Below are 22,953 nucleotides of genomic sequence, written 5' to 3' on the forward strand. Positions count from 1 at the left end.
GACAAGCTGGCAGAATAACATGCTGCTTGTTTCTCCTCTCTCACTCTGTCCTTTCTTTAGTTCCTCTTTCCTCCTTCCCCTCTTCCTCATATCTCTCCTCCTCTCATATCCCCCCATTCACCTCTCTCCTCCTCCCTCTTTTAGGGAAAAATCAGCAGTAATCAATAGCATCATCAGAGTAATTGTCAGCGTTTAGCCTCACAATGCAAATTGCAAATTAAAAATGTGTGTGTGTGTGTGTGTGTGTGTGTGTGTGTGTGTGTGTGTGTGTGTAATAGCAGTATTTTAAAATGTGGCTGTGTCAGTGCACACCCACAAAATGTCTACTCCTAGTTTATCTCATTGTTTGAACAGCGCTGCTTTAATTAGGACAGGCCTGTCTATCCGTGTGTGTGTTTGTGTGCGTGTGTGTGCCTAAGAGTGAGTAACGGTGTCTTAAGTGTGTGTACATGTTACCATAGTGCCCCCATGTGGAGGATTGTGGATGAGCATATATTCTATAGTCTTGTTTCTTAACACACACACACACACACACACACACACCCACACACTCACACACACTCCAATGACACGGTGTTATATTTGGAAACACAATTTCATGCTATCAGTACTGGCTAGCTATTCCATTTAGATAGCAGCAGTCTATATATGTGTGTGTGTGTGTGTGTGTGTGTGTGTGTGTGAGTGAATGTGTGCGTGCGTGCGTGCGTGTGTGCTTATGCCAGTGTGCGTGTCTGTATGTATGCATCTGTTTGTGTGTCTGAGTGCACAGGCTGTCTGCGTGTCTCACAGAGATGAGTCCTTCTCCAAGTTTGCTGAAATTAAAAGTTGGTTGTCATGGCAACATTTGGATTCTGAGTAATTATGTTGATTAAAAATGTGAAAATTAATTAAAAAGTCAGGAATATGATCTCACAGCAGATGATCAGCGAAAACATCAAAATGATTCAGATCTCCGTGTCTCCTTCCTCTCACTCCCGCTCTCTCTAATACACTCCTCCTCTTCCCGTCTTTCTCTGTCGCACTTCAGAAGTCCTCTATTGCCACGCAACACTGAATTATCTACATCCATCTCTCGTCCCAGTCCATTCTTCCTTCCCTTCACACTTACACACACGATTTATGACATGATGAGATTTGTCTTCACGTCCAAAAAAAAAAAAAAAAGTACGACAACAGCAGCAGTCGCAAAATAACTTGCACTCACAAACAGCCACGCCTCTCACCATATCCCTCTCCTTACCCTTCACTCAACTCATTCTCAACTTGTTAACAGGCATGACAAGGCTCATCTCGTACATCGCCGGAGCAGACACATCAGCAGCAGAAGTAACACAAAACAATAGCAACCTCACAGTCTCACTTTCTCGCTTTCAGTCTCGCCATTATTCCAGTTCTCTCTCTCTCTCTCTCTCTCACAATCCGTCTCTTGTTCTCGCTCTCTTTCTCTCTGACAGAATGAATAAACAGGCTCAGCAAAGTGTAATCTCGTTCTTTTATTAGCAACAGCAAACACAGAAACAATGAATTTACCCTCCCTCCCTCTCTCTCTCCGTCTGCTCTTCTCCTCTCATCAGCTTTAATGAACCACAAATCTCATCAGCCATCTTTTTCATCAGCTCTGCCATCACTACTTCCTGCACTTTAAACCTGACTGACTTCTCACAGCACGTCTGTCTCTGCTGTTGGCTGATGGCCAGGAGGACTGTACATAATTGATATTTAGCTGTAAGGTAGAAAGCATATAGATTTCCCCCCAAAAAATATGTGTGTTAACAGTCAGAGTCAATATTAAGCAGAATGACAGTTTTCAGTGGCAGCAGTATTAGTGTGGCAGTCCTGCTCCACAGCTCTGGTTTATAAGTGGTGATTCACTGCCAGCTGATCTTCAGCATGTTCAATATCTCACCATGGTGATGTTAAGGAGGATGGTGTTATATATTTGCAGCCATCGGTTGACAGAGGTGGGAGCATAATGAGGGCTTCGTACAGCCGCTTGTCCAATGATGGCTCTGTACAGCCTGTTTCTCTCTGTACCTGTGTTAACATGCTCTTTGTGAAAATTAGCTTCTTGGAAGGTAAAATCTACGTAGCGTAAACATCCGTCTTGTTGGATGTAACAGTGACTTTGAGCTGTAATACTAAACCTCTGTTGTTTTGTGCATCTACGTCCTGCAGAAACCGTGACAGGAGCGGGGTTTTCTGAAACATGTAAATGAAATCCTTCATGTTTTAAACACGTCTCGTGAGACCGAGCCAAACCATTGATCATATTCAGAGCCGTCCCTCCCTATGGGGGCCCACCTCTCTCCACAGGGCCATCACGACTTGGCTTGGCCCCGTCTTCAAAGGGTGGTGGTAGTGGAGGTGAAAGGTGCGTGAGGGGGGGATTCAGAAATTCTGCCAAGGGCCTCATAAAGCACAATATGTTGCACACCATCAAAAATGCAGGCATCACTGAAAAATAAGGTGTCCTTTCAGCAGGATACCGATGAGGGCATATCAGAGCTACTGTTCTGAAAGTATCCAGTGTTTACCATGTAGCTCCAACGGGTTTAAGCGTTGTCAGCAGATGTCTCCATGGTGGTGACCAACAATGTGCTCTGTACAGATTCTGTTTAATCATATTATAATCTTAATTTGTTTTTTCCACCTTTATTTTAGTCAGATGTACATTAGATGTTTTGGGACATTTGTACACTGGGCTGTCCTTGAAACTACGTTTATTCATTCGGCTTCACTTACATTCCTGCATCAGTTTTAAACATGTTTAATTCTTTGTCAAGCAATAGTTTTAATCAAATTTCAGCTTTATTCAAGTTTTAATTCAGCTCATTTTAATTAAACTCATTTCTAATTTAGCCATGCTCCAATATGAACTAGTGTTACATTTTATTTTATTCATTTCAGGTTTTTTGTTTTAACACAGAGATATCACAGTAATACATTTTTTTCTTTTTTTCTTCTTATTATTACATTTATTAGTTTAACCATTTCCGTGACTCTCTAACACCAAATGTGTTCACTCCATTTCATTAAATGCTTTTAATATTAGTCCAGATAGAGCATACCAGTAAAAGCTTGTGTAGTCTACATGTGCACCAGTTTGTGAATATGTTACTTCCTCCTCTATGACCGTGATGCTTTCTACTTCCTCCTGGTGGGCGTGGGGCTCTTCACCCCTCTTCCTGGTGCTGCTTTGGGAGGGGCGGGGCTCGGAGCAGAGGGGGCGGGGCTCGGAGCAGGCTGGGTCTTGGGCTGAGGGATCTCAATGGGGAGCTTGGGAGGGATGATTGTTTTAGGGGTCAGAGTTGGTTTCGCCTCTGGGATTTTCTCTCCGTGGCGGTACACACTGACCTGGAGAGGAGGAGGTAGAGTAAGACATAATGTGAGTGTTATGTAGACATTTCCCATCAATGCATTTACAATACCTGTAAAAAGTATCTTATCAGTATCAGTTATCTTTTGAGTCAAACTGTCAAATCTGGACCAGACAAAACCCACAAGGTCAAATTTCAGCTCTGTAATGGCTCAGAGTTACAAGCGTGATCACAGAGTATCTCACTGTTAGGCCCAGAAGAAAAAACAAGATTTGTGCCACAGATGGTCAGAAATATTTCACGGTTCTGAGTAAATCCTGTAATTTGCGGCACGTAGTGGTGACACTCACCACTATATCCACAGACTCCCCTCCGTATTTGTTCTGGACAATCATGGTATATCTGCCAGAATCCTCCATGGAAACACCTTTGATCGTCAGACTGGCAAACTTGCCCTGGTCCAGGGAGACCACGTACTGAAAAAATGAAATCAAAGGTTAAAAAAAAAACGGCAGAGAGGCAGCAGAGGGGCTTTAGCATGATTTAACATTTAAAACGCCCGTCACTTAAAGTTTTATTTAAAATCTGATTCATCTTGCAGTCAGAGCAGCAGCATGAGCTTTGACAGCCACCTCCCTTTAGCAAAAGCTGAGCACTGCCAGATGGACACGGGGAGTAATGACCAATTCCAGTCTATTATATTCTGCTGAGCCCTGTTAGCTCAAACAAAAATATGGAATTAAATGACAATAAAAACATGTTCCATCTGCATCTCCTCAGACCACAAAACAACACTACTGATGTTTAACGCCTTCGGAGTTAAAGTACGTTTGTGTCGATCTGACTTGCGCTCAGTGAGTGATGCTGGCGACACAAGTTTACTTCAACTCTGAAGGCTTTAAACTATTGATGTTTAAAGCCTTCAAAAAACTAAACTATTGATGTTTAAAGCCTTCAGAGTTGAAGTACACTTGTGTCGCTGGCACTACTCACATAATACAAGTCAGATTGACACAAGTGCACTTCAACTCCGAAGGCTTTAAACATCAATAGTTTTGTTTTCATGGTCTCAAGAAATGTGGATGGAGTACACTTGTGTTGATCTGACTTGCACTATGTGTGGGGTGCTGGCGAAAATACAGTATTTCAGTTTCCCTCTCTCATACCTGCCCACTCATTTGAGAGGTCTAGACATTAGTACATTTTTATGGAGTGGCACTTGTAGCAGGCTAATTACATTCCTATTAAGAGAAACGCTTGCCTTTAATTTTGAGAAATGAAAAGCTCTACTGGCCTAAAAATCAAATAGACCTAAAAAGATGCCACATTGGTAATTGATGGGCCTTTCCTAATTAACATGTCATATGGCCTTGGATAATTGCATTCATTTGTTAAACCACTGTAGGCTAATCTGTGGGTTGCTAGCTTCTCTTTAGTTTGAGTGAACTGCTGTATAAAAAGACATAATATAAGGCTATTATAGTTGTTTTGGTGGTTCTCAGAACACAAAAATCTCATACTTAGTGACAAAATGTAAAAAATTACTACTGTTCCTACTCAGAGTTCCAGTACAATATTCTCTGGATCTGTATACATGTCTGTTTGTTTTTCTGTTAGTATCGGTAGTGGCCTCTGTGGTATCTACGTAGGGGAGACGCACTCCTGAGATTTGGCAAACACATCACCAAGGACATCAGTTCTTGTTTTCAACAGATTATTAGCAGGTGAGGGAATTAATAAAGGAGAGGGCAAACTTCAACACATATTCCACCTGGACCGGGGTCTCTCAAACTTAAATCTTCAAAGCCGCGAGGAGCCGCAGGATGCTGATGCTGTTGAAAGAGCCTCCACTGACTGGGGATAGACTGTAGACTTGTACTGGCTGGCAAGTAGGTCAGTGAGTTATGAGAGGTAGATTTGTTCCATTACAGATCCAGGTCTGTGCTGATAATGCTGACCTCACCTAAACAATGTAGATCCTTCCAGTGAGGGAGTGTGAAAGGTGCAAAAAGCAGTTAGAAGCCCTTTGATTAACTACATATGGAGGCTGTACAGAGACTTCAGTCAGTTTCAAACAAGGAACTTAGATGTGTCGTTTGGGATGTTGTCTATTTCAACAGTTTCAATTTTGCATTGAAACATACACTACTTAGAAAGTAGTTTGTTTATTACCAATATATAATATTTCATTTTCTATTAATTCATACATTTTTTATACCTGTTTTTCTGTTCATTTTATGTCTTCTTTTTATGTGAGGCACTTTATTATTATTATTATTATTATTATTATTATTATTATTATTATTATTATTATTATTACTGCTAGTAGCAGTAGTGTTAGTATTAGTATTATCACTTTATATTAATTAGTGTGTAATTTTTGCAAGAATTGCATGGAAGCATGTCAAGAATTCTTCCATTGAAACTAAAGCTGTTATTGTAGTCATGATTTTAGTATGTTGCATTTTGACAATATGTATCTGTAGGATACCACCTATGTGAATGTGCAAAGAGTGTGCATAATATTTGAACACAGTCAAAGCCACTGGGAGTGCCACAACACAATCCAGTGGACATGTTCTGGATGTGTAAACCCCATAGTATCACTAGACAAGTTAACAGAAACATACTGTGGCGATGGTGTCTGATTAATAAGGTAATTAATCATGAGAAAGGAAGCGGGGGCTTGGTTTGTGAAGGGAGTATGCAGCTTGCACAGGTAGCAGCAGCATTTGAAATGTCTGTTTTCTGTTCTTGTGACCGAAGCATTTACCTGATCACCAGGTTCCACATCTGTTCCATTCTTCAACCATGAGACCTGAGGCTTGGGGTCTCCACACACTGTACATGTTAAACTCAGGGTCTATGGGGGGGAATAAAAGATGACTTTCTTAGACAAACTTACACATTTACAGAGACTAAAATCACACAGTCACATGTACACTAACATGCTTACCTTCTTTTCCATAATGGTGACTACATCAGGCAGCCCTCCCACCACCTTACCGCGGTCTGGAACAAACCATTGTTTATATTACCAAGCATTCCTATTGCTTATCATATTGATGATGAATCATCTTTAAACAGAAGTAACTGTAAAAGTAACTAGGAAAAAGTATAAAGAAACAAGGAGATTGGAAGGATGAACTCACTCTTCTCAGCGTAGGCCTCAGCCCTGAAACACAGAAAAGTTAGAAATGTTTCTTTCTCTGTCTTATAGAGCATCACGCACAGTACTGAGTGCAACAAGACTACCAAATGTAAGCCTGTACTGGACATGCAGTTTAGCCAAGTTTGGTTATGGTCTGTTTCCACTGACCACATGCATAATATCTTTTCCATTTTTGGGTCAGTAGCAGTGGTCAGATGGTTTGGCACAAGGCATTTTGGGTTTACAGCCAAACCTCATTATACTGTAGTTTACTCAGGGACTTAACAGAATCTTTTCAATGGGAAAAATGATTCTGCTTTGTAATAACTGGGTGAGGTCTGTTGGATCAGCATGGAAGGGCCAGAGGTCAGCCACAGGACCAGATGGCTGAGGGAACTCTGCTCTCCTCTTGGCATGTTGATGCTCAATCAAAAGGACAACAGGGTGTCACTTGTTTCAATGTGTTTGTAAAATCTTGTGCTTAAATGTCTCTCTTTGAATGTTAATTAGAAAAGGGATTTGGACAGTTTCCACTCTGCATGCACTGTTTAGTGTCTGGAGTTTCAATTGATTTTTCTAAATGGATTTGCAAAATTCAGTGTGTGGGGTTTCGCTTTGGCCCAATTAGCCAAAGGACCCAGAAGGATCTCTGCTACCTGACTGCGTCTATTTTTGAACATTGATTTTTATCTCAAATTATAATAGACTGGACTTTTTCAGACAGCAAGGCTCGGAGTTTTGGGATTCACTCAAGTTTTGTTGATGGAGAGCAACCTTTGCTGAAGCTGATCAGCAAACATTCATAAGTTGAGATACAGCTTTATTTACTGAATGCTTTATCGTGTTAACACATACATCAAATGCGAACGTGCAGGCTGTCTGGTACAAAATAGTACGTAAAACACAAATATAATAGCTGAGTGTGTGTTCCAACAGAACATTTCAATAGCAGCCGTTCAGTTTGCAAACACACATGGATAGTTGGCATTTCCGTTGGCTCTGACCAGTGGGTGCAAGCATAAAATAAGCCTAGCACAGTTTACTGTATGCTTGGGCTTGACTGGGGGGCATAGACTGTATAAGATATGGCTGCCTGGGTGATGTCACCCATAGCCCTCGGAAGAGCCATTGTGATGCTCAGTGACAGTGGCTCTGGCTGTCTGACTCAGCCAAACACCTGACTAATCCAAAAATGGGCAAAGAGGTGGAGCGTGGGTGGAGATAAGGTGAGCAGAATGAAGCCTGGTTGCGGAGTCCTAGAGGCTAGCTGTCACGCCATGTAACCATGCCCATAAACGTTCACCTCCCTGTACAGTTATCATGAACTGGCTTTTAAGATCAAAGGCATTTTTTGGACCAGGCTGTAATCATGTTTATTTCTGCTATTTAGCTGGGCATTTTAATGTGGAGGTCTATGGGGGTGAAAGGCTTTTGGTGCCTGCAGATTTTGGCACATCTGCATTGGCCTCAACCTTGGCAGCTGCCGCTTGTTGGAGAGAGACAATAATAAAGCCCCTGCTGGGAACTCAGAAAGGGAGTCGTTCCAGTGTTTTAAAACAGCACAGCAGATGCATCAAAAGCATGGTCTGTCTATCGAGCCTTCAAATTGATCGTCTCATTGGAAATGCTGTGTTGGATCTACATGCACCTTGCGGTCAGTTAAGGAAGTTGTGTGTAGAAGCTCAGCTCAAGTTTTCTGGCTGTGTCTGCAGTCTTTACTCCTTTTGTTCTCTCAAACAGGGTCTAGTGAGCAAAAAGTTTTACTTATGGTGATTAAAATCTAAATATATCATTTATATATCCTAATATATACTTTGAGATACTACGAGATGTCATACTTCAGGTTCAGATGTGAAGGAAACAGGTATTCATCATATGCATGTTTAGTGTGATTAAAATATACACAGAAAGGCACAAATATAGAAAGAAAGAGTGGTTCTTACTTGAGTTTCTGGAACTCAGCGAAAGCCTTCTCATATACTGTAAAAGACAAAAAACACAACTTCACTGTCAGTGTTCACAAAACCAATTGTCTTTTTACCTTATTTCGAAGTAACACTCCACCAGGAATCCACCTTTTCAGTATAAAAAAACCCTCAACCCTGGCTTCAAATGTGGCTTTAAACCTGCGTCTGTTGCTCGCTCCTTCTCCTGCAAGAGTGCTCAGCTTTAATAGATGTCAGTTAAACATATTTTGGTGAAAATGTAAATTCTCTACTTCATGGCATAGCTTCACAACGTGAGGAGGGGGGCGGTGCAACATAGAAGCAGTGCATTTGTCCAATATTTGAACTTTCTGGAACATATTGAGTGTAATATATATAGTATATTGAGTGAAAAAGCAAACTGCAAAGTTTTTACAGCCAGTTTTCAAGCCAAGGGGGATGAGTGTTTGATACTCAAAAGGTTGAAGTGTCACTTCAAAGTCTTAAACTACAGATTGAAGCCAAGAGCTCCATAAAAACAAGTGACCGTGTAGTTTTCAACCCTCTTTTTAACTGTGTTATCAATAAAAAAAGAGTGAGTGACACTCAGAGAGAGAGCAAATGAGGTACTGACCATCACCACTGAGGTCCAGTGTGCGTTTATGTGAGTTTTCAGGGTCAGTGATCACGATGGAGTACGCTCCTTTATCCCTCTCCGTCGGCTCAATCACCTGTGAATCAATCAGTTAATTAAGCAATTGTTTATTTCCACTTGCATGTCTTTAATTACTGGCTTCAAAGAGATTCATTCATCTACCGGATAATTACAAAGCTTCAAGACAAAAGGTAGAAAGAAGATACACTGTTCAATTAATTAAGTTTAATGAATTTTAAAATATATGATGTTTTTATTCATTAGCCACCCCCTTTTAAAGGTGACATTATCTATTTAGTTTGTCTAAAAGTTGCCCTGGAATCACCTCTGCTAAGACACTCTCAGGACTTCTAAGCAACATCAGTGATCACCAGTGCCGCTGCCAGAAGGGCTTCGCTGTCATAAAATTACCCATGTATGATCCACTTAAGAGGCATATACTATTCAGCATCGCACAGGAGACGATAATACCTCCATTGTTGCCATAGAAGGGGTTCCTCCAATCATAACCTTGTCACTGTGGGAGAGTTTAGTCTCACTGAGGAGAGGAGAGGAGACGAGGTTAGTGTGTGTGTGTGAGCTGGTGAAGCCTGCTTCAGAGGTAATGGAAAATCATGTTTACATGCCTGCCTAATGTTACGCATATGGATACCAATTTCTCTCTCTTGCTATCTGTCGCTCCCTCACACGCACTCGCGGAAAAGACGGGGAGAGGTTCAAAATCTCATCTCCATAATTTTTTTGTTCTTTGTATAATTGAATAACAGCTCTACCGCCCACTGTTTCTCTATTTCTCCTTGTTCTTTTTCTTTATGTCTTTTTCCCCTCTCTGTCTTTCTTTCTGTCCACTCTCTCTCACTCCGATTCCCCTCCCGCCACATTTTATAATCTGGAGGGTACGACAGAGTGCTTTTAAGTGCAGAAAAGCCTTACTTCTTTATAGAAAATGATAGGGGTGTGATTTTTGTCACAAAACAGGGCAATTTTACTGCAATAACCAGGATAATGAAAACACTTGCCAACAGCCATCACAAGTTTTATTATGTGGCTTATTGTTTTTGCCACTCCCAGCGGTTTAACTTGAGAGAAAAGCAAAATAATGTGTTTGTGGTCAGCATGTTTATAGGCAGACTTAAAAGAATACTCTTATTCCTCCTAAAACCTTTCCTCAGCCTACATATACAGGAGTGATTGCTATCATTATTTTCTTCTTCTTCTTCTTCTTCTTCTTCTTCTTCTCCTCTGGTTGTAGCTGTTGATGGTGTTGTGGTAGTAAGAGTGCTGTTTATTTCTTACCCATGATACCAGGTGATGTTCATCTCTGAGGTGTAATACTTCATGTGACACTGCAGCTGAATGCCTGTTGCTGTGCAGTTAATCACCAGCTGTGCTGCACTGGCTCCTGGAGGAGGTGATGGGAGGTGATAGAGGTTGTGGAGGGCACATTTAAAATCAGAATCAGACACATATTTTCCATCTGCTGCTGGATAAGCTCCCCTCTCCCTCTGCAGGGAGAGCAACAGGATGCACCTTTTTTTAGCTCAGAACTAATCAGATAAAATGAAACCTCCATCTGCGGCCATTTGCACATGTAATATCCATTTCAAGACTTTCCTTTTTATGTTACATTTATCCAGCTTGGAGAGCAGAATTGTACTAATGAAGCAGAGTGCAGACTGTTTGAATGCTGCATTCAATAAAACACTTCAAACACTAGAAACTTTTTTTTTTTTTTTTTTTTTTTTTAAAGAGCTCTTATACCCAAAAGGGAGTTTCACACTACACTATGACTGTGTGGGACTTTGCTCACTTCACATTACAAGTGTACAAGTGTGTCATCCACCTGGTCACATCACCATGGTTTCCCATTATCACAGTAATGAACCCTCTTCTCCTCTGCAACCACTGCTGTAGCAGTCGCTGCAGAGCTGTCAAGTGACTGTCTCTTAAAATAGGAGTAAGATGCTCCTCCACACTGTCACTGTGACAGCGCGGTGGAATTTTAAAGTGATTTCACCACATGATGGCATGATGGCCAAATGCTTCCAGCATGACAACTTCTGCCACATGCTGATAAGTGTGTGTGCCTGTGTGTGTGTGCAGCAGTGGGATTTTAAAGCATCAGCCTGGTGATGGATCTAAATCTCCTCTATAAATTTAGATCATTTGCACGTCAGCCCGTCAGTGTGTAGAGGAGGATGATGGTGATGTTCAGGACTGCTTTTAATATGGATTTCTGTTATTGAGCACCTCTGTGCATGTGTGTGTGTCAAAGGCAGATACCCACCAGCCAGTTGGCTGATCTTGTTGATGGCATCGTCAAAGACTAGAGGAGAGGCAGAGAAACATGGGGTCAGGGAAAGAGCCAAGATGATGGAGAGTCACGATGCTGCCCTCTGGTGGCTGCATTCAAATCTCAGTAAGCAGTGGTTTAAATTAAACATGTTTACTCATCTGGGTGTTTGCTGCTGTGAGGCAACCTGTCTCCATACCCTGCAACTCAGTATCCCTGTTGCCATAATTAAGCAATTAACTAAATATTTCTGTTTGTTAGTGGTGTTCCAATTGAGATAAAATGACAAAAAAAAATGTATGAAGAGCTGCATCCATCCACTAATTCTCTCCCTGATTAAATAGTTACTAACCTCTAATACAGAGGGGATAAAAGATGATCTGAAAAGGACAGTAATGCTCAGTTCTGTCATCAAAATGTGTACAGAAGTTCAAGCTTGAAGGACTACAGAGTAGCAGCTTAATTTTATTCCACCCAAACTTTTACAGGAACATTAAAATGGATTTTCCCAGGATTAAATACAGCCAGCAGGTGAGCAAGCTGTCATGTGGCAGGAACTATTTTTATACAGTAGGCAGAAAAACAAGGTTAGGGTTAGAGGGTTTGTTAAAAATTCATTAGTTTACCATGTACAGATACAGTTTATACATTTTACATTTTCCCTGTCTCCCACTTTTTAATGAGCATCAAGCTCGTTTTAGAGTTTATGCTTTTGAATGGCCATTTTACTGTAGGTCATTATTTATTTTTGCTCAGTTAGACAGGCAGTAAGCCATTGAATTACTCAGTGAATCAGTAAGATAAATTCAGTACGAGAGATATGTTTACCTTTTCCGGAGATATCAATTTGGCTCATATCTTGTCCTCTGTCATCACTGATGGTGGCCTTATAAACCCCTGCGGTCTTCAGTGAAAACTGGAGGAGAAACAGGAACCATATAAGGAACAGATCTGACCACACTGTGAAATCTGTAGTTTTTGAACAAAGTGTCCTTGGTTTTGGATCCTCAGAGAAACACTAAATTCTGTAACTAACCATGTGTAGAGGTAATAGTATTGCACGCAGTTTCATAGCATCCAGAAGATAAACGGTGCCAAAGTGCAATTACCAGTTTAATTGGCAGTTTACAGACTCCTGATCCCAGGTCAGGCTTAACATCAGGGATGATCTCTGTGTCTTCTTTAAACCAGTGGAATACCGATTCCTTCTTCAAGTTAGCAACCTGCAAGGAAACACATAATCACAAATATTATTTAAACATTCAACATAATTGCCATTAAGGAGTTTTTTTTTGTTGTTTTTTTTTAAGAGCTTCTACGTAGCAGATCATCAATCCCAATGGCAGCAGTTTATATGGACCCAGCCCAAAAACTGCATCAATCTGCCTCTAAAAGTCATTTAGCATTCCCGGGTTTAGATGTATTGCACTTCATCTTTTCATGGCAACCAGGGAGTGGAACAGATCCATTAGAGATGTTCTGCGGGTAAAATCACCAATATAAATTCACTTTAGTTCCACCTTATACAAACCTGTTAGCAATGTCATTAATGCAGCACACCTCAGATTTTATAACTCATTACAAGATGCTCATCCAACAAGTCAGTGATGTGTGAAGTTCAGTTTATGCAGAGGTTCATTAAGACCAAGTGATACCTCACTGTCGACTCTCATCCCATCTCATGGATAAGAAAACGACTCTTTCCCTCAAGAGAAGCTGGCCTGTAGTTATTTTTAAAATATATATTATACCCAAACTAATCAATGCCACCAATTACAAATGGAGCCTATTCCTGCAAAACGCTTGATGCCTGAAAAGAAGTTAATGCCCTCTGTACATAATCCCTCTCAACATTCACCCACTTCATTTCCTGCATATGTTTGTTGTGTTTCTACATTTTTCAAAATGCCTTTATTTGGGCTAAACTAACAAACAGATTAAACAGATGTCAGCGTCAAATTGTCTGTAGGGGCATGAACAATACTTTGATTTCAAAATTGTTTTAATTACATCCTTCATGCCAACAAAGCTGAGACAAAATCCTGACAGTGTAATTCTGGTTATTTTCAATCCCGACCTTATCATTACGCAGCATTGTCTCACTTAGCCTCCACAGAATGGCTAATCAGCTATCCGCAAGTCAGCCTCCCGTTTGTTTAGAGTGTAAATATTCAATGATTATTGAGTTTGGGTTTACCTTGCAGACCAAGGTGACGGAGCAGTCGTCTCCAACGTGAAGTGACAGGAACTCACTGAAGTGGGGTCCTGTGGTGGATAAAGGCAGGAGAGAAAGGCCCAGGGAAGGGAAACTTAAAATAGATTAGCTGATTGTATGAGCTCTAAGAACTGCCTTGTGCTTGAAGTATGGATTTAAAATTCTAAATGCTAAATACCACAGTGGAATCTGCAGGTGCACCTACACCAGCGATTTCTAATTTAGGACTTATTCTGTCAGGTAGCGAGCCATTTGAAATGAGTCCATTTTTAGTTTTAAGGTTCCAGCTCCCAGTTGCAGTAAAGCGGGTCTGTTTCTTTTCACTGATTAGATTAGTTGTCTCCCAGGCAACATAGTGGTCTAAGTCGAGTAAGGCTCATACGAGCTTAAAAGTGGATGATGTCTTGTGTTTCTTACCCTCTTTGACTCTGATGTACTCTCTCCTCTGGTAGTCAGCCTCAGCCAGTGCTGCCTTGAAAGCTGTGTGCACATACAGATACACATAAACAGAGAATAATTAAAAGATCAAAGCGTTGCCAGTAGTTGCTATAGATTCTTGCAGTGGATTAGCTGGCTAATGGTTCCTTGGATGAGAGCGGAATCATAATTTATGGGAAAAAACACGGCCGAATGGCTTCAAACCCACCTTTACATTTATCAACTAGGATCATCATTAACTTATGATAGAGATACAGATTCACACATGTGTCAACAGGCTGTGTTCATTCTGTCTGAGGTGGATAAAGAGACCTGGCCTCTCTTACCATCTCCAATCAGAACCAGGGAGCTCTGTGCTTTGCCTCCTCCGTCTGTGATCTGGCAGGTAAACGTGCCCTCGTTCTCCTCGGTGAAATGGTCCATAATGAACTCAATGATACCTGTAGAGACGTCATGACCCATCTTGTTGGGCTGCAGAAAAATAGAGTTGGTTGTTGTAAAAAGGCCCTAATGCACTCGAAGACAGACTTTGTGAATGTGGATACTTTTAGCTGTGATATTATGGCTCTAATGTGGCAATAGCTGACTGAGTCACGGTCAGCATACATCGAGGGCAGACACACAATTCTTTCAGCTTTTTTTTTTTTTTTTTTTGTTCCATTTCACCCTGTGTCTGCGCCTTAAACTACAGTGTATCTTACATCAGCTCCAGACAGTTCCTTGTTGTTGGCAAAGAATTTGTAGGTGACATTGGAAGAAATCTCTTCAGCCTGCAGCCAGAACCTCATTCTGCCTCTCTCCAAAATCTTATAGGCCAACTCTGATTTCAGTGGGATGACTAAAGGAGAGGAGAGGAGAGGAGAAAGTTAAGGGTTCCAAAACATCATTGCACTTAGTTACTAATAACTTAACCAAACTGTTAGTCAGAGAAGAGGACAGGAAAGGAGAGGAGAGGAGGCAGAAATAAGAGAAGTGAATAGTGGTTAGGCAGGTGATGCAAAAGCAGGTAAGACTTGTTTGGATCAAATAAAAAGGAGAAATGTGCCCCTAAAAGAAGAAAGAAATCTGAAAGGTTCAAAGCAAGTCAGAACAAAGCAAAATGAAGGCATGAAAGGTAGAATCCGAGAAATAGAGAGAGTGGGTAAGACAGATTAAAGACGCAGCAGAGGAAAAAGCGTAAAAGAAGAGAGATTAAAAGGGACAAAGAGAGAGATTATGAGAGATGGAAAGAGTCAGCCAGAGGTACCTACTTGGGTGTCTGATATCATAGCTGAGTGCCAGCATCTTTGCCAACTCTGAAATGTGAAGAGACAACTTATTCATTTCACGCAGCCATGGGCGCAAATAAGCAGCTAAAATACACGTTACACTTTGTACACAGATGTCAGTTTATCATGCACTTTGACGGGGTGACTCAAGTACCAAGTTTGGAGCTGGAGAAGTCATTACTGTAATTGTGTTTAATAGGATGAGGCAGATAAATGCACGCACACTTCAACGCTGTGAGGAAGATGATACATTGTGCTCAGTGTTCTTAAAGACTGGAACTGGACCCCAAGATTTATTCTGAAACTGCTCTAACAACCTGCGTGAAGAGCTATAATATGAAACGATCTTTCCAGGGACCTGTGATACGAGTGCAATATATATGACACCTTGTGTAGTAGGAGTTTAGAAAGCTTTCTAAGTTAGGCTGAAAAAAACTGTAGGCCAAATGGGAAACAATCAGTGTAAGGCGCACTGAATAACTTATTATAGCCTAGCAGCATAGTGGTGCAATAGCAGGAAAAATATTGTGAAACTTTCTGACAGAAAGCCCTTTGCCATGATGACATGGTTTTAAAACACACACACTGCCCCAAGCTCGGAGAAATGTTGTGAGCAGCGTGCTCTGCTGGCATTCATCTAATGTGGAATGAAATTGTTTGTTGCCTACATGCCAGTGTGATCGTTTTAAAGCGCTGCCTCATTTCTTTCATCTTTGTTTCATCCCACACAGGGCCTCAGTTCTTCGATACGTGGTTTCCTTTTGAATTTTGCTTTTGGTAGTTACAGCTGCTCAATTAATCATGATCAAGGCACCCAAAGATATTTGCATGCATTACTTTAGCAGATGGATATTGGATATGGATCTTTAATGTCATTTAATGTAATGTAAATGCTAATGAGACGATGAAGATAATAATGGCTACAATTCACATCGCAGTGCGTCAACAACAATTCATAATCTGTCAGTCTTGGCTGTAAGAGAAAAGATGTTACTCTAGACAGAAGTCAGTATGGGATTTCTGTACATTTTTAAAAGAGTTAGGCAGGGTGGTTAAGCACCAGAGCCACACTAACACAGCGATGGGTAAAATCCTACCTTCAGCAGAGATTGTATAGCTGGATGACACTCCCTCTGTGCTGGTGACAGAAACAGAGTACGTCCCAAAGTCCTCTTTGTCTGCGTTCTTAAAGATCAGCTTAGAGCTATGAAGCAGACGCAGAGAGACAGATGAAAAGAGACAGAGGAATGATGAACATTTAAGAATTCAAAATGCTTTCACTTACTATATTCCCCACACTGTGGGGACTCGCCTCCCTTAACGAGTCCCCTTAATGTAAATCATTGAATTTGAAGGGTAAAGGTTAGGGTTAAGGTTAGAGTTAGGTAAGTCTGCAGGAAGTAAATGTAAGACTGAGTAATGTCCCCAAAAATGATAACAACACAACTCTGTGTGTGTGTGTGTGTGTGTGTGTGTGTGTGTGTGTGTGTGTGTGTGTGTGTGCGTGCGCGCGCGTGTGTGTGCGTGTGTGTGCGTGTGTGTTCTTACTGGCTGCCTTCAGTCTTAATCACCACTCCTTTGGAGAAGTCTGTGATTTCTTTATAGTCTTTCTTCCAGATGAACTGAGAGCCCTCGTTCATTTGGCAGGACTCGAACGACATAACGATGTCCCCTGTCTTCTGATCCACAACACAGGACACCTCCTGGGAACCTTGAATCCACAAAGACACAGAAACACACACAAAGTATTCAATTTTAAACTGCACCCATTCAGGTCTCAGGAACAGGAGGAATGTAGTCCATCAATTTTTGTATTTCATTGCTTTTTATTATATTTTCATCTTGCCTCCAGCGTTTTGAAAAAGAGTGCATCATTCCAACTTGGCAAAGCCGTGTGTGCCATGTTGTTTGAGATTACTGATGGAGAATTGTGACATGAATCTGATAATCTCCTGTCTGTTACCTGCCACAGCCTTAGCAGTCACAGGGTCAGAGGGCATTGAGGCCTTGCCCACTCCTGAGGCGTTGACCCCGCGCACTCTGAACACGTAGCTAGTGCCCGCCTCCAGACCTGCTACCTAGGAAGCAAACAAGAAAACAACCCTGTGTTGGTGAACGGAGGAGAGGCCTCTTTTCCTTTTTTTTTGGTCTACACCTGTGTTGACCATCATTTTGAGAAAATTTGGCAGGTACAGTAACTGTTGACATTAACTTTGGCCCATTTGTTTTCCCACAACATCAGAAACCGTTGCAAATCCAGTTTCTGAGGTAACTTATTTAGCAGATGAAATAATGACTGTAGTTGTAAATTCTGAGATCCAGCAGCTTATCCAGCAGCGAAATGCTAAATTTATTGTCATATCCCCCCTTTTTTTTTTTGTAATAAATGAATTGCATTTTTATTCACTCATAATGAATCTTACTGTTTTGCAGCCCATCTTTTATTAGGCCACTAAATAGTCTCTGCATTACACAGTAATCAAATACATGTAATGTTGATTTGTTATCTGACTTACCAGTGTCACATACGAACTAAGTCCCCCTAATTGCTGCTATTTTTCATTCTTAAACTGAACCTAACCTGGACTTAACCCAGTAACTGTTTACTTTATCCACTAGGTGTCAGTATCACACAGTGTACTCTAAGTGTATCACTGTACAACAGTGTATAAATCACTGTAGGCTGGTGCAGAAGGTTCAAACAAAATACACGCAAGTTTGAAAACGATGTTATAGTGAACAGGAGCTACTAGAAAGCTTTGCACTCTGCTGGACATGACACAACATAGCATTAAAGCACAATGTGCAATAGTTGTAACCTGTTTCAGCAGTGGTCTCACTGAACACCAGCATCTGGTTTCTCCACAACAATATTTACATATGTATTTAATATTTAGTAAAGTTACAGAATATATTAAACTGCTTGTTGTGGCTGACCAAAACTACAAACCCTAAAAATGTTAAGTTTAGTCAGAAGACTGAGAGACTGTGCACACATTAACTAGAGGCTGGAACCAGAGAATTTATAGCATTATGTACAAATAATTAATCAATTATCAAAATTGTTTCATTGATTGATTAGCTGATTATCAACCAGTCAAATTGGAAGGATTTCAGTTAAATAATTGTACTGGAACCATAAAACATGTTGAAGATGCCCTCACCTTGAGGAAGCGGTGACTGACAGCTGTCTGATTGAATGTGGTCCACTCAGAAGTGCCCTTCTTAGCGTACTCAACGTGATAACCTGTGATTGCTCCAGAACCAGTGTAGACAGGCTTTTGCCACTCAACCACCAATGAATTATCTCTCACTTCAGTGAAAGTCAGGTCATAGGCAGGACCTAAAGGGAGGAAAGACATTTGTACATGTGTGGACATTTCAAGGACATTTTCATTCACTCTCTTCCTCCTGGTTATTGAGGCTACGCAGTAGACATCAGCATGTTTGCCATTAACCTTGTATATGCTTCATCTTTTCTGGGTAAGTTTCAAAGTTTGTCCCTGAGTCAGTCAGAAGATACTACTAACCAGGCTCCGGCATAGTCCAGGCCTCACAGGTGAAGTCGGCTGAATGTTTGGAGGCTGATCCGAGGCCAGCCAGGTTGGCTGCATACACCTGGAACTGATAGACTGCTCCCTCTGTCAAGCCCTCCACCTGTCAGTAAAATATTACCATTAACACGCCGTTATTATCTTAAACAAGCCGCTTTCCGAACTCAAGCAAGCCGACCATGCACAAAATAACCAGCACGTAACAGTGGATAGTAGTAGTTAATGAGCACTTGGTGAAGAAGTTGCTTATCCAGAGATCGTAACTAACCCACAAACCAAACCATTAAAACAAAAATATATGCCTGATTCAGGCACTACTTTCAGTGAAAGTTTTGTTGTGGTATCAAAGATCAACCAACGGAAGCACTTGTATCAAATTTATGCTAAAATTGTAGCCCATTCTGTAGTTTGTTTTGATGTTTTAAAGTTAACAACATACATTATCGTACCTTATAAAGCCTGTCTGCGATTGGTGGGATGTGAATCTCTCTCCACATGGTTGTTCCGCTGCGTCTTTTGTCCACATAGTACTCCTTGATCTTTGCTCCTCCAGAATGAAGAGGCTTCTTCCAGGTCAGCACCATTGAATGACCGTCACAGTTCAGCAATGCAATGTCGTAAGGAGCAGAGGGGGTGGCTGAAAAGGCATTTTAATACTCATTTTATTTACTTTTTAATAATCACATCTTCATCAGTAATAATAACCAAAAATAGAATAGAATACTGACTAAGGGCAGCCTTAACAGTCAGAGGTGCGGACTCCTGGGATTCATCACTAAGACCCAGCTCATTGATAGCCTGGACACGGAACACATAGGTTTCTCCTTTGGTCAGGCCGCTAACCACAAACCTGCAGAAACAGAAGCACATGCAAAACCTCATAATCAAAATATAGAGAAAGACACATTTCTCAGTAATATCTGTTGGCTTGAAAACATACTTGGTGCTCCTGTGAGGTTTGTGATTGGCCGAGGTCCAGTCCTTGGACCCCTTCACACACTGGTCGATGTAGTAGCCAATCAGATTATTGGGTTCCTTTGGAGGAGCCCACTGGATGAGGACAGAGGTGTCCGTTTCCCTGGTAGAAATCACCTGGCCGGGAGCAGATGGCACACCTGAAGACAGAAATCGACATTAAATCATAAAAATGATAATAGACAATGAACCACAATTGCTTCTTGTGTGTGGCTGTATTCCACTGTTGTAGACAATCTGTTGATCTGTGTAACACTGAATAAATGGGCAGAAACAGACCTTTGAGTTCCAGAGTCTCGATAGTTTCACTCGGCTCTGATGGCTCACTGGTTCCATAGATATTGGCAGCCAAAGCTCTGAACTTGTATTGTTTGCCCTCTGCCAGGTCGAAGACGGCGTAACGGGGAGATCGAATTGGGACCTGAGTGTTAACACGCTGCCATGCGCCGCTATCCACCAGGCACTGTGAGTTGAGAGAGACAGAGAAAGCTTGTTTACTGCTCCTATACACACACACACACACACACACACACACACTCACATACATCCTGATATGTTGTGCTGCACTTTAACCTGGATTTGTTGTGGATCTATAGTAATTGTTTAGGTTCACCTAGTCAGTTCACTATCGACTGATCCAGCGCAGTTGATTAGATAACTGCACAAGGAAACTGTTCATCACACATGAAGACATTGTGTATTGCCTGAGATGAGTCTGTTAGCTTCATTAACAATTCAAAGCAGTCAATTTTGAGCTTGTTTTCCTGCCATCAAAATGTATGTGTTCAGTCAGTTTTAGAACTGAAAATGAATATTGTTGGACCAAATAAGCACTGAAAAGGTAAGTGTTTTTATACTGGAGGAGGGAGGGGCTTTCAAACACAGAAGAACGTGCATTCTTACACTGAGGTGTTCATTCAAGTGGTTTGTACAGTGTAGTATACACAGCAGCAGTGGTGACAGAATGACATTTTTGTTACCTTTTCTATGTAGTACCACATGGGAGCTTTGCTGGAATACGCAGGAGCTTTCCAGCTCAGAACAACGTATGTCCTGTCTATTTCTGAGGGACGCATTCCTGATGGAGCACCTGGAGGTTTTCCCTCAGCTACACAAAAACACACATGCATGCACATTAAGTACATGTCATACACACAGTGTACTTTTTTGGAATTGGGGTTGCACACAAGAAAACATGCAGAAGTGTAGTAATTTAAGTAAAAACTCACCTTCCACGTCATCATGGTAAGACACAACATCTAGTTTTCCTCCAAGTTTTTTGGCTACAGAAAGAGAAAAACAACATCGTCACGTGTTAGGTTACCGCTAAAGTTACAGTTACAGGTTCAGTGTAATTGTTTGTTTGGGCAGAGATTTAAATAAATGTTACTCTGGGGTAAATCAGCACACTGGGATGCAAAAAAGACACCTTAAATCAAACTTTGTACAATGACCCTTCAACGCAGCAGTTTCCAATAAAATAGTCTGCTCAGTGCTGCAAAATTATCAGAAATGCAAAAAATTCTGCAGAATGCAATGTAAAATGAAATCTAACAACAAACAAGAAGGAAATGTGAACTACCTAAATTTACATTGAGTCTGTAAAAATGTAAACTATTTACATTTAACCATAATTTTAAGCTCTTTTTTAATTCTGTGATGCTGTGACTGAGTCTTTTCAAGCAGGATAAAAACCACATCAACATACTAACAGCAACATAACGTTTGATCATCTGCAGTCAGTAAACATAGCTAATAATGTTTAGAATAACAGAATAGCAGAGTGTGTGTGTGTGTGTGTGTGTGTGTGTGTGTGTGTGTGTGTGTGTGTGTGTGAGAGAGAGAGAGAGAGAGAGAGAGAGAGAGAGAGAGAGAGTTAGTGTCCAGTCAATAAAAGAAAGTAGCAAAAGAGACATTCATTGATATGATTATGTCAGAGATCATCACTTCAGATTCCAATCAAAACATACCAAAACAGCAGAGGCATTTGACACATTAGCAACTAAACATAAAGGGCAGAGATGATATTTCTCCGCACTAATCTTCTTAAACCCACCATGGAGCTTCTCAAACTCAGTGGGGTCCAGTGCAGCGATTGGATCAGACATGCGGGACGCTTTGCTGATTCCGTGCGAGTTGACTGCTCTGACTCTGAAGTAGAAGGAGTGTCCTTCGAACAGCCCGGTCACTGGGTATTTGCAAATCTTTATGGGGTGATCATTGCATTGGGTCCAGTTTTCAGTTCCAACCTCACATCTACAAAATGAAGCCAAAAGAGACAGCAAAAGGAGTTCAGGAAAGTTCCAGAAAGCACAAAGACAGCCATATCATATAACAGGCTTTGAAATGAAGGATTTCCTCCACCTACAGACAATAACCCCTTCATCCACCTACAGACAATAACCCCTTCATTTCGACAGACATTCAAACGAACTATGTGATGACTTACAGTAATCAGTTTGTCTTTATGTTGGTCATTTTATCTATTTATGGTGTTTATATCAGTAACTCCTACTTGTCCACAAAGTATCCCAGGATTGGTCCCTCTGTGGTGGTATTTGGGGGCTTCCATGACACAATGACATAGTCTCTATTAGCATCGTGGATCTTGATGTCCATAGGAGCACCAGGTGCAGCGGGGACAGGGGGAGGACCATCTACACAGGAAGTGACACAGTGATATGTGTAACATATTATAGGTGAGGAATTAGCCATAGTAACAGTCCTGTAAAACTGTGAAAAACAGATCCACATTATGTTGACGATGAAATAAAAATAAAACAGTATGATGTTTGATTCCAAGTTATCAATATCTCTTAGACTGTCCAGTCACCTGCGACAGACACAAAAGCACTGTGTTCTGCAGTGCCTCCTTTAGTGACCATGCGCAGCGTGTAGAGGCCTTCGTCATCTTTGAAGAGGTTTGGGAGAGTCAAGGTGGTCACTCCTCTGCCAGTTTCAATCTTCACCCATTTAGAATCAAACAGACGTGTGTCTGGAAATGAGAGAGGATCCTGAGTTCAGTCTCACCTCCTGCAGAATTCTTATAAACCTTCTAAATTGCTGGAGCAATATATAACTCTATATTTTACAGGAGGTTTGGCTGCATATAGAGATTTTGAATATACAAGATGAACTAATAATTTGCTTTTATACCAC

At 41.1% G+C, this 22,953-nt stretch overlaps 1 protein-coding gene across 1 annotated transcript in view; it reads right to left on the bottom strand.

Moving 5' to 3' along the window:
* Positions 1-2,666: 2,666 nt before the first annotated feature.
* myom2b (myomesin 2b) overlaps positions 2,667-22,953 on the bottom strand; it is a 29,904-nt gene continuing 9,617 nt past the window's right edge. The window contains exons 9-39 of the mRNA XM_076737474.1: positions 22,628-22,789; positions 22,310-22,451; positions 21,851-22,050; positions 21,024-21,077; positions 20,775-20,902; positions 20,074-20,257; positions 19,760-19,934; positions 19,548-19,669; positions 19,269-19,456; positions 18,796-18,922; positions 18,430-18,608; positions 17,229-17,343; positions 16,814-16,976; positions 16,363-16,469; positions 15,248-15,292; positions 14,699-14,835; positions 14,324-14,468; positions 13,977-14,039; positions 13,542-13,609; positions 12,454-12,567; positions 12,173-12,260; positions 11,339-11,377; positions 10,348-10,453; positions 9,523-9,589; positions 9,031-9,127; positions 8,415-8,451; positions 6,473-6,495; positions 6,277-6,332; positions 6,094-6,183; positions 3,671-3,796; positions 2,667-3,357 (exon numbers count right to left, since the gene is read on the bottom strand). Of these exons, the coding sequence (XP_076593589.1) occupies positions 3,148-3,357; positions 3,671-3,796; positions 6,094-6,183; positions 6,277-6,332; positions 6,473-6,495; positions 8,415-8,451; positions 9,031-9,127; positions 9,523-9,589; positions 10,348-10,453; positions 11,339-11,377; positions 12,173-12,260; positions 12,454-12,567; positions 13,542-13,609; positions 13,977-14,039; positions 14,324-14,468; positions 14,699-14,835; positions 15,248-15,292; positions 16,363-16,469; positions 16,814-16,976; positions 17,229-17,343; positions 18,430-18,608; positions 18,796-18,922; positions 19,269-19,456; positions 19,548-19,669; positions 19,760-19,934; positions 20,074-20,257; positions 20,775-20,902; positions 21,024-21,077; positions 21,851-22,050; positions 22,310-22,451; positions 22,628-22,789 (3,557 nt within the window). The 3' untranslated portion in view covers positions 2,667-3,147. The remainder of the gene's footprint in view (positions 3,358-3,670; positions 3,797-6,093; positions 6,184-6,276; positions 6,333-6,472; positions 6,496-8,414; positions 8,452-9,030; positions 9,128-9,522; positions 9,590-10,347; positions 10,454-11,338; positions 11,378-12,172; positions 12,261-12,453; positions 12,568-13,541; positions 13,610-13,976; positions 14,040-14,323; positions 14,469-14,698; positions 14,836-15,247; positions 15,293-16,362; positions 16,470-16,813; positions 16,977-17,228; positions 17,344-18,429; positions 18,609-18,795; positions 18,923-19,268; positions 19,457-19,547; positions 19,670-19,759; positions 19,935-20,073; positions 20,258-20,774; positions 20,903-21,023; positions 21,078-21,850; positions 22,051-22,309; positions 22,452-22,627; positions 22,790-22,953) is intronic.

Source organism: Chaetodon auriga, chromosome 1, assembly GCF_051107435.1.
Source record: "Chaetodon auriga isolate fChaAug3 chromosome 1, fChaAug3.hap1, whole genome shotgun sequence".
Classification (NCBI taxonomy): domain Eukaryota; kingdom Metazoa; phylum Chordata; class Actinopteri; order Chaetodontiformes; family Chaetodontidae; genus Chaetodon; species Chaetodon auriga.